This window comes from Phoenix dactylifera, chromosome 16 (assembly GCF_051530095.1).
Source record: "Phoenix dactylifera cultivar Ajwa chromosome 16, Ajwa_hap1_PhDact_Kaust_v1.1, whole genome shotgun sequence".
NCBI lineage: Eukaryota > Viridiplantae > Streptophyta > Magnoliopsida > Arecales > Arecaceae > Phoenix > Phoenix dactylifera.
Window position 1 is genome coordinate 20,164,207 of NC_143205.1, and position 11,566 is coordinate 20,175,772.

Consider the following 11,566-nt stretch of genomic DNA (forward strand, 5'->3'; position numbering starts at 1 on the left):
TTGGTACTCATACCTCAAGGTGTAGTGACCAATCTATTGTTATATTTTAATTGTTCTTTTGTTATATTTTTGGTTGTGATATGTACTGAACTTAGTCTAAAACCACATTTTTAGAACTTTTTGGATGAATTTGAATCCCCTTATTCTGATTTCAGTTATTAATGTATCAATCATCACGATAATTGCAACGTCTGTCTTTCTATATCCTATTTCGTGACCATGATTCAGGTTCCTATGACTATCTATTAAACTTTTAAACGTTCTTTATGGCATATCTCTTTTATCCATAAAGTAAGCAATCCCAAGGAAGATATTGGGGCATCAAAAATAGCAAACAAAAAAAAATATGTTTATGTTTGCACATGAGATGAGGGATATCAAAAATTGCTTTGGAGGACTATATGACAAGTGCACAGGGAAAGGCTTAGCTTAATACTTGATATATCTGGCAAAATTAGCTTTACAACTATGTATGGGTCTTGGATGCCAAAGTTAGTGAAATATACCACTATTATACATTAACTTTTTTTTGGAGATGCATGCTTAATGTCCCTAACTTATTCCTTCTTTAATAATTTCTAAAGATTTGTTCATATATGTTTAGCCTATCATTATTCTTTTTATAAATTCAAGTCTTTGGATATCAAACTTTGACCATTAAAAAGTTTGCTCAATACTTCATAGATGCTAACTTAAAAAAATTACAAAGATTGCAAAAATAATTAAAAACAAGTTTACAGTGTTTTATTCAATTTGTACATGATTAAATATCGAACAAATATTCAAGTAATATTGCCTATTCAATCCAGGCATACCAGATAAGGAAGATAGAATACTTTTCTCTTTTTTTTTTTTTAGGGGTAAAAAGATAGCATACATTTTGAGCTTTATATTATATTTCATGATCAGATATACTAAATAATATTTTTAGTAATCAAATAACTAACAATATTAAAAAATAATCAAATAACGTCGAATGTAATAAATAATGAGTTTAATAAGTAAAATTGTTTAAGCTCCTTATTGTATTATTAATAATGACCAGTGTTTTATTGAAACCAATACAAACTATTATTTAAATAGTGGTCAGTATATTAATAATAAATATTAATAAGGAATTCATGATTATTTCTGTAATTTCATAAAAATATCAATCGAAAGGAATTAGTTAATTCTTAAATATTATTTTTATTCTCTTCAACCAAAGTATGGTTGATTTACATTACATATTACACAATAACAATAATTAATTTGTTCAACACAAGCTCACTCATATAGGATCATATTGCACATATCTAGATTGATGCTCACAATTATAATATTAAAAAATATACAATATTATCTACAAATTATGAATATAGTTGATGATATATTAAGAATATTTTCACCTATCAATACACCGCATAATATGTACGATATATTTTATTTCTATTATTAATAAAATGGGCAATAATACATATTATAATAATAATTCACTAAAGGGGGCAATGACGCACCTGCAAAAGTACCAAATATAAGCATTTTTATATATAACTCCCTATGAAAGTAAATATGCACAAAAGTACTTATATGCGTGCCTATGATTTGAGCTAGTCCCGGCACGGCGAGTGCCGAGACTAGTTCAAAATAATGATAACTATTTTACACATGACCCCTTATCATTTACAGATATTATATATTAGTCTCTAATTAAAGAAAATATGAACAAGCACAATTTGGGAAAAATAAACCCCAAAGGCCCAAACGATCCAAAGCTAGAGGGCGAAAAACCAAAAAAGGGAGGAAGAGAGCGAGACGGAGTGAAAGAAGAGCGGGACGATGCTTCAGATCCGGCTGAACAAGGGATCAGCAGGGGACAGCGGCGGGGCGGCGGCGAAGCCCCCTCCTGCGGCGGAGACGGTGACGGTGGCGTGCGCCGAGCACCTCGTCCTCGCCGATCTCCCCGTCGCCAAGAGCATCGGCGCCATCACCTCCTCCGGCTCCACCTCCGTCCGGTCTGTCGGCCGCCGCTCCCGCCGCCACCTCGGCGAGAGGGTTCACTTCTGCGTCCGCTGCGACCTTCCCATCGCCATCTACGGCCGCCTTGTGAGAAACCCTATCTCAACCCTCATTCGATTCTTTAATATATCTTTTGTTTCTTCCAAGATCCGGTCCCTTGAGCGTAAAAAAAGGGAAAAAAGCTTTTTTGACAAAGATTATTGATCACAAATACTAGTTTTATTAAAGAATGCATAAAATTATGATCAAGAAACTCTATTTCAATTTCTTCTACCTTTCTTTTCTTTAATCTGGATCCTTGCTTGCGATGAAAACATGACATGCCAATCTCTTTCTTGATATAATTTCTCAAGTTCACCCCCTTTTTATTGCCTTACATCAACTCCTCGTTCTTTATAAGTTTATATTCCTTCTCCGGGTGATTTAGTTGACGTCCTTATGATCTCAAACTTGAAAGAACAATGGATAGGGAATGGTGGATGGGTTTACTGAGGAGGACATAAAATTAGTTTGGTGATATAGGACATAAAATTAGTTGACGTCCTTATTCAAGCTTTGGCATTGCTTTGAGATGGATAGAGGTTAGGTTGCTCAAGAGGAATATCAACTATTCACCTCAAAAAGACTCTAATTTCTTTGCAAAATTAGAGTAACAATTATAGTGGGTGAACTTGCTAAGCAATATTTTTCACTATAGGGCAAACTTGGCATCCTATGATTATAATATTCCTTAGTACTACCAGGCATTACTTAATATAGCCAAAGTTCCAAACCATAGTATTCCATGCTTTCTTATTGAAGATAAAATGTGGAGTTTTTGGTTAAGGAAAAGCCCTATGATTCAAATTAGTCCATTGGAAGTGTATATAATATTGATGGGAGCAAAGATGGGGGGCTCTTGGTAGGTTGACATGAGCGAAGTAGGTGCTGTGTAGGACTTCAAAATCCTATAAAATGAAAAAAAAGAATCTGTTGTGGATCAACGGCTCTTCCATCGTGCACTTGTTTAATTATTCAGTCACTATTAAGGTGTACTTCTCCAATAACACTCATTGAAATCTTAGAAATAAAGATAAACTCATGATCTTTATGTTTGAGATCCCCTTGGGTGCAACATACATAAAATGATCTTTATGTTTGTCAACATTGTGTCCATACATAAGGCATTAAACTCATTCAGCAATTCTCATCCTAGAAAAGGGGATATAAATGACAGAACTTTTATGTTTAAACATCACTTTTAACAAGTCAAATTGAATTTTTCTCATTTGAGTGTTTCACTGTAAAAAGATGCCCCTCTGTATTTGAGGATTCAAGGCTTCCACATGATATAAATATCCATTATGTGTCCCTTTTTTTGTATATAATTGAAAATTGAAGCTGGAGATGGTTGAACTTTCTAAATGTCTACATCCCAAACAAAATCAAGTTTGGAAGCCTTAACAATTTATATATGGTGGAAGGGGATACCTGCTTCTCATGGATTAGCATGGAAGTGTTTAAAGTGCTCTCTCCTCATGGTTCACTTTGTTGGAAGTAAGCTGGCAATAGTGGTTCATAGAACAAGGAGCATCATAATAATGATATAAATACTATTATCATTGCTCCCTTTTTGTTAATTTGTCTAGGACCATGTTAAGCAATTCGTTTGTCAATTCTAATTAGGCTTCTACATTGAATATAAGCTATATCATGGTTTAATTAATTTATTATCAACATGATGAGCTATCTTGTTATCCTTGGAGGCATTTGGTGAATGACGTAATGCAATTTGTCCATACTTACAACTAAGATTTGCCGAATCGGTATTAAAGGTCGTATTGGTGAGCGACCAATTCACTATGGTATGGGTCTGTACCATGTTGTTAAGGGGTTTACTGAAGTTAGGGGGAGGGAGGGGGAGAGGGAGAAAGGGAGAGGGAGAGGGAAAGAGAGGGAGGAAGGAAGGGGGAGGGCCAACAGAAATTGTAACCCTAACACTAGTGAAGCGAGAGAGAGAGAGAGAGAGAGAGAGAGAGAGAGAGAGAGAGAAGGGGGGATGCTTATTGGTGAAGCTAAGAGGAGGGAGCGAGCAACATCGACTGATGGAGGGTTTATAAACGAATCGAGCTTCTCTCGAATGATTGCGAGTTGGAGGATGGGGGTTTATAATCAAACCGGTGGGAATTGAGAGGTGGGCCGGCGTTGGAAAAGGGGTTTTATAACTGTACTGCCTGATTGGCTGAACCATTTTGACTTTGGCATTGATTCGGTTAGGTACGAGCCAAGCCGCCCGATTCGAGTCGGTTCAGCAATCGTCATTTTTAGCTATGAATTTATCAAGTCTAGGATGATGCCCTGGGCTTGCAAATATTCTTCTAAATCCTAGTTAATTTAAGACAGTCTAGCTTATGGATTGCTGGCAAACAACATAACCATCCATAGTTGTAGTTGAATTAAAAAATATTTGTTCTTACTTGTCAGCTACCTTTGAGTAACTGGTCAAATGCCCATAGAAGGGTCACAACTCGAGCGTTGGGTTGCCGTGATGGCTAGCCCAAACTTAACTGAATCTCTGTTACTCTCGACCCTAACCCAATCTGACCCAACCTTGGGATTGAGATTTATCCAACCCAACACCATATCAAGCTAAGATCAGGTTGGGCTGGGTCTGACCTAGTCAGGTTAGTTGTGTTAGGCCAGGTCCTTTCTTTCTTGTTCTGTATTACATGTAAATGGTCTCCTTGATTGGAATTCCAAATACTGAGGCTGAATTTACATTTGAAATTCTTTATATGCGTGTGAGCTGCCAGCATATATTATCCTTTTCCATTTATAACTGTTTTGCTTTTTTCGCAGATACCCTGTGAACATGCTTTCTGTTTGACATGTGCAAGGAATGATGCTAGCTGCTATCTGTAAGCTTTCTTTGGTCTTTACATGACAATTAACTTAAATCTTTTTTTCCCAATCTGCCAAATGATCTGCCCAAATATTGGATTAGTTTGTTACATTATGCTTTGTGATCAGGACTCTTAAGACTTAATCTTCTCTCTCTCATATGCATATCTTGAAAAATGTTATTACAATTTCTTGCAAACCCTAATCGAGGGTGGTTAACAATTCTTAATAATTTAAATACATTTCATATGCACTCATATGTGGAAAATGTTCTACTTTGAGTTTGCTTCTTAGTGTTGGATAGTTGTTACTTGAATAACTTGAGTTTGCCTTTCATATGCCAGAAAGTTTTTTGGAAAGGAAAAATTGCTCGACATCTTTTAGTGTTAGACCAAATCTGATTGGAAGATTTATTTATTACTTGAGAAAAGAATTGGTGGAGTCTGGTGATATCCTAATATTTAGAACTTTGTTTTCACTAGATGTAAAAGTAATATATGGCAGGCAAAAGTGCCAGACATAACAAGTGCACCGTGAAGAAGTTAAATTGTGGTGAAATCCACATTACCATGGCACAAGTGGGTTGGATTTGGACTTGGCAGATCCCTTTTTTTTTCAAGCCTATCAAAAGATCAGCTCAAGTATTGAAAGTTCTAGTCCTAATTCTGGCCCAGTATTACTTGATCATGGAGAAAATAGGGATTTTTGCTACATCCCTAAGTGGACATGACATTGACACACGTGACTATGGGCTACACTAGTGGCATGGTTCTTTGTTTTGAAGGAGAGAGAGCAAAGTGAGAGAGAAGGTCTGTACCTGTATTCTCTATGATTGAGGCTTCTGCATGGATCTGTTCTCAATTCCCTTCTTGGGTTGGAAGGGCTGCAAATGGCAACTAATTGCTCCTCTCTAGTGAGCTAGGTTTCATGGGAGATTAGGGATTAAAGAAAAAACAAAGAGAAAATAAGAGAGGGCAGTGGGTTTGGAGAGAGTGACCATTGTGCGATCGGATGGTTGAAGCAAAAAAAAGACACCCCATCTCTTCTTCCATGATGGGGGTCGTATCAAGTCACATAGTGGGCTAAATGAAGTTACAGCCTGAAGCATGGGTGATTGACCTGCATGTTGAAGCAAAACAAAGACACCTCAACTCTTCTCTCCACAATGGGGTCCATATCAAGTCACATAGTGGGCTAAATGAAGTTACAGCCCAAAGCATGGGTGATTGGCTTGCATGAAATTAAAGCTCAAAATTGATAATTTATCTACAAGATAGTTACTTTCAAGCCCTAAATTTAGAAGCCACTATGCATAAATTTAGACCCGAATCCTCAATTTGGCCAGGAAACAAAGCACTGCACAAATTTCCGGAACATTTGAAGCAAGGAAGTGCTTAGGAAGTGGGTGTATATTCGAGATTCTGGAGAGTCTCCTATTCAACTACATTACCATAGGCAGAAATTTCCTCTGGTCTAGTTACTCCTAACAGATATGCTTTATTTCATGAACAGCTTCTATAAAATGTCTATGCCATCGACATTGAAAATACATGAGAATGAAAGTGCATTCAAACTCCTTTGTTTCAGATGCAGTTGATGTATCATCCCTTGGTAAGCTGATCGGTAAGCTCCCTTTTGTCATAAGTGTTGCAGCATGTGCAATACACATGGTGGTAAAAAACAAAGTGTCAAAGAACAAAACAAGTAGTATTGATGAATGTTACCCCAGTTTTATTGTTACATGGCAATGTTGATCACTCTAATATTACTATTTGAAGAGTGTATGAGTGCTGGGAAAAAAGGATTTAGTAAACTCTATAAATGAACATAACCAAATTTCTTTTGGTGATGATAGTTTGAGTGAGGAGTTTGAGTTAATATAGAGATAGATGTAGTTGGGACACATTCAAATTTTATTGTTACCGGAATTGTTTGTAAAAGGGTCTCTGGGCGGTGAGCATCCACAATTTTGGTGTTTATTTTATTGACAATTAGTGATGGTTATAGTAGTGGTAAATGTGTTGCTAGACTGTATTGTTTTCCTATATGAAATTCCTGAGATTCTGATTATTGGTTAAAGTTGAACTTATTTTTGGGAATTTGCAGTTTCAGTTCCGTTTTCAGAGAATGTATTGAGTATTCTATCTTAGCCTAAATACAAAGAATTCCCAGCATTAGTTGGTGTCAAAACTCTCAGCTAGTTTATGGGAATTATGGGTGCTCCCCTACCTGCCAAATCACGTCCTTACATTCATGGCAGGACTCTCCTCTTTTCTATAGTTGCCTTGACCTTCGGCATCAATTCAGAGAAGTGATTCTACAGTATTTTCAACATTTGAGGATCATGCTTTGATTGATGAAAGTCAAACCCAGATATTAAGTCATATGTTGCTGTTTAATTAGAAGATAATTCTTCTCCATTTTTCTTCAGAAGTTTCTTACTGTTATTTGTAAAATAATTTTCAGCACATACATGTCCACCCTTTGGAATTTTGTTTCTAAGCAAAAAAGCAAAAATGGTCAGGTTGCAGAATCTTTTGGCTAGCAATTTTAAGTGTAGCCTCATTTTCCAAGTAAAATTGCAATTTAATTGCTCTCTGTTGTGCTGATTTTTTGGATCCTTAATGGTTGAAGCTTTTCACCATGACTATAATCTGGTTTTGACATCATTCTAGTCATTAGATATTGTGCATTATCCCACCTCCTATGAAATATCAACAATCAATCCATATGTATGGGGTGTAAAGAGATGTGGAGTGTGGACCATTGTATGTGGTTATGGCCTCTGTAACTCAAGATCAGTTCTGACATTATTCCTAACCTTGTCATTACTTACAGCATTTGAATAACCCATTGGTTAGCAGCATTTCATATAATTGCAAGGTAGGTGATGGATGACAAATTTCTTTATTACAGCTCTACTGCTCCCTATGCCATGTAATTTTCCTGATCTGTTTAAGTCTCTATATTAGCAACTGCTAATAGAGAATTATTATATCCAAAAAACAGAGTTAATGGAGAAGCGCTTTTTATAAATAGTTACAACATTTCCTAGGTTGTAGGTCCTGGTATGCTGCTATTGGTTATGACTGATTTTCCTGAATGTTCTTTTTTCTCCATTCTAATTTTTGCAGTTGTGAAGAGCGTATTCAGAAGATTCAAACTATAAAGATGATGGAGGGCATCTTCATATGTGCAGCTCCTCACTGTCTGAAGTCCTTTCTGAAGCAACCAGAATTCGATTCACATATCCATGATTCCCATGCTGACCTTCTCCAACCAAATGCAGAGAGGGAAGGTGGGAATGGAGCAGATGCAAGAACTTCTTCGACGGACCTGCATAAGCAATCTATGCTGCAAGAGATATCCACTGCTCGTGCTCCACCAAGGTCCGGCTTCTCACCCAGTTCGAATTCTCAGCTCCAGGATCGTGAAGAAAGAACTCGTCGACACCAGTCCAGAGATCAACCAATGCTGAAGCCACCACTACAGCCAAAGCCGCCATTGTTTCACAGCCGCCAACAGCACCAACCAGGTGATCCACAGCCAGACAACAACCCGCCTCAAGGCTCTGACAGGCCCCAGAACTGGATTCATCAACCCCAAAGCTTTGATAACCAGAGTGGTCCTTATCAGCGACGAGACTCCGACCAATTGCCTCCAGACAAACTAGCAGGGGTTCCCATGGAATTTTCATTCTCCAATTACTCACCTCTGCAATTGCAACAACCCCCTCAACCACCAAACTATCCAATACCTGGGAGCACCAACCAGGCCTCAATGCCACCGCCATCATTTAACTACCCTTTCCCTGCTGATGGATCTCAGCAGTTCTACAGTGCTCCTTTTGAAATGCCACGACCAGAAATGATGCCAGTGAGTGGGTCAGAACAAGGGTCAGTTTTGGGATTTCCTCCAGTTCCAGCAGGTTTAGCAAGTTTTGCAGGCAGTTTTCCTCGTCCATGGGGCATGGGGCTTGTTGGCATGCCTTCATTAATGGTGGGTCAAGGAGTACCTGAAGGTTACATGAATGCAACAGATAACCAGGGGAGGATTTCAGAAGGTTTCCCGCCGAATCATCCTCAATTTGGTAAGGAATCAGAACTCCAGGGTGCTTCAGCTGCTCATAATGATGGCAAGGGTGTGTTGGCGGCACAACCGCCACCTCTGCAATTGCCATTGCCACCTCCACCGCCACCTCCACTGCTGCTGCCTATTTCAAATCAGCTGAGTGCAGGAAATTTCTCCAGTTTTGCCAATGTAAATCAAGAGGGCCGCAACTATGGGTGGCAGAATGACAGCCGTGGGTTTGGAAATGGTCCAGAGTAGTCTCGGTTGAACGTTGCTTTCATAGTATTGCCATGTGCTGCATTTTTGTGAACGTTATTGCTATTTTGCTCATATTCTGTAGATCGTTATGCAGTTATAAGTGCTTCTTCTGAATGGTTCTTTGTTCATTTGAAGGTCCTCCTATGTAATTCTTCTGATTGGCTCTTACCTTGTTTCAGCCATATCGGATGCTTTGAACATTATTAAACAAAAAAAGAGAGAAACTTTGCTGTTTTAGTCGTTGCTCTGATTGATATTCTTTAGCAGTGAAAAGTACTTTGGTCATGCTCGAGAGTGGCTGGAACTATTCTTCTAGATGTTGATGTTTTAGTTGACTGTCTAATTCAGAAATCAGGCAAATCTCTGAAAGTTGTTTATTTTTGACTTGAAAAGGAGATTTAAGCTTATCATGTCATTGCATTTATAGGGTTTTGGATTCAAATGTTTGAAGTGATCATTTTTACAGGAAAATTTTTGAAGTAGCCTATGCAAGCTCCCAATGATGGGAATCTACTTCGTTTCTATATGTACAACTCAATATGGAGACGTGCAGGCGAAGGCCATCTACACTTAGCTATGCGTCTTGCCCACCTTAATTCGTGGGTCTCGTGTGTGCTATGAGATGCATGGTTCGCATGAATTGAGGACATCATGGTAGTTGATCTAGTCACTGGTGAATTAGGCAGGAAAGCCGTGTATTTCAGACCCAGAGCTTTTAGGGCTCGTTTGGTTCGCAGAAAAAGAAGGGGGAAAAGTGTGGTCAACGGAAAAGTAATGAGATGCCTCTTGTTTGGTTGGAGTTTTCAAAGGAGAAAGATGGGAAAGTTGTATTTCTATGAGAATATGATTCCCACGAAAGTCTTTCCCATGAGAAACATGGGAAATTTACTTTCCCATGAGGCGGAAATCACTCCATTTTTATTTTTTTTCAAAAAGGTTCTTCAACATTAAAGAAGCATTAAAGAGGCATTAAAGATCTAATTTTTATTAAGGGCATAATAGGAATTATACATAACTTTCCCAGGAAAGTGGATGGCCAACCAAACATAAGCACTTTGGAAATTTGTCACTTTCTCATGGTCAACCAAACATGTCAAAAGTACTTTCCTAAGCATTCTCCTCCTAGAAATTTGTTTTTCAGGAATCATATTTCTAGAAGGAAAAAATGCTTCCCGCGAACCAAACGAGCCCTTAAATCTTTTTCTCATCACCGTCTTACGAAAGCTTAAATACTTCATCATGGGCTCCGGTGTGCTAGGGACCTACATCTAGGCTTCAATCTTTTCGGGTTTGATCCACTCGGCTCCATTAACTGCTCGGAGAACGCACTAGGTTTTGTTGTGTTCTCGGAGCTCCCTTCTGGCGGTGATCCGAAGAATTTGAAATAGCCTCTTTCCGTCGGCCGCTGCTTCTTTTATCAGAAGTGCAGACCCGCCTCGAGTGAAGTTGCGGCCGCGAATAAGGGCTAGGGTTAGGGTTCTGATCGAAAGATGAGGGTTAATAAGCAGAAGCGGCGCCACAAGGTGGTGCGGTTTTTCTCGGCCTGCTTCAGTTTCCGGGAGCCCCTCAAGGTCCTCTGCGATGGCACCTTCGTCCGCCGCCGCCACCTCCACTGCCTCATCCCCGCCGAAGACGCCCTCTCCCGCCAAGAGGTTTATTGGGATTAGAAATTAAAATAAGGATTTATTTAAAATTGACAGCCAAAGAGGTATCTCGTCATGATTCAATCTTGGGGCAAGTGGCCAGGTGTATGTCCCTGAATTTATATCTCACTGGTTCACAAGATAACTTGGTTGTCATATGAGTTGTCAACCCAATACAGGCTGACCTAATCTGGCTCAAGCTTCAAATTAATTTGAGTTGCTAGAGTGCTTCTAGAGTAATTTTAGTGCCAAATTGAGTTCATTAGCATATTCTTTGGATATTGATTTGACATTTAGAAAAACATGTCAATGTTCATGTTAACACTGAAAGAAGAGGATGAAATAGGAGATTGAGGAGAATAAAAAGATAGAAGAAGGAAGGTTCATCTATAACATGTGGATGCACCTAGGTCAGCCTAGGTATGCGATGATACCGATGGTATCCTGGGAGCCCCCACCTCCTTATTTCATCAGGGTAAATTTCGACGGCAGCATATCGGATGGCAGTAACAGAGGTGGCATGGGTTTTATGATCAGAGACAAAAACTCCAGATTGATTATGGCCGGAGGTTGGCGTACATTCGATGGATCCATTCTTGTGGCAGAGCTGCACGCGGCATGGAAGAGTCTTGTCTGTGCTAGAGGGCATTTGGGTGCTCGGCGGATACTCTTAGAGGACGAAAAAGAGTATGTGATGTTGTTTGTGTAGAATGGCC

At 38.9% G+C, this 11,566-nt stretch overlaps 1 protein-coding gene across 1 annotated transcript; it reads left to right on the plus strand.

Moving 5' to 3' along the window:
- The first annotated feature begins 1,702 nt into the window (after positions 1-1,702).
- Positions 1,703-9,444, plus strand: LOC103716379 (RING/U-box superfamily protein). The gene is made up of 3 exons (XM_008804350.5): positions 1,703-2,085; positions 4,837-4,895; positions 8,013-9,444. The coding sequence occupies exons 1-3, from the start codon at positions 1,819-1,821 to the stop codon at positions 9,205-9,207; spliced, it is 1,521 nt and encodes a 506-aa protein (XP_008802572.2). The 5' UTR covers positions 1,703-1,818; the 3' UTR covers positions 9,208-9,444.
- The last annotated feature ends 2,122 nt before the right edge of the window (positions 9,445-11,566 follow it).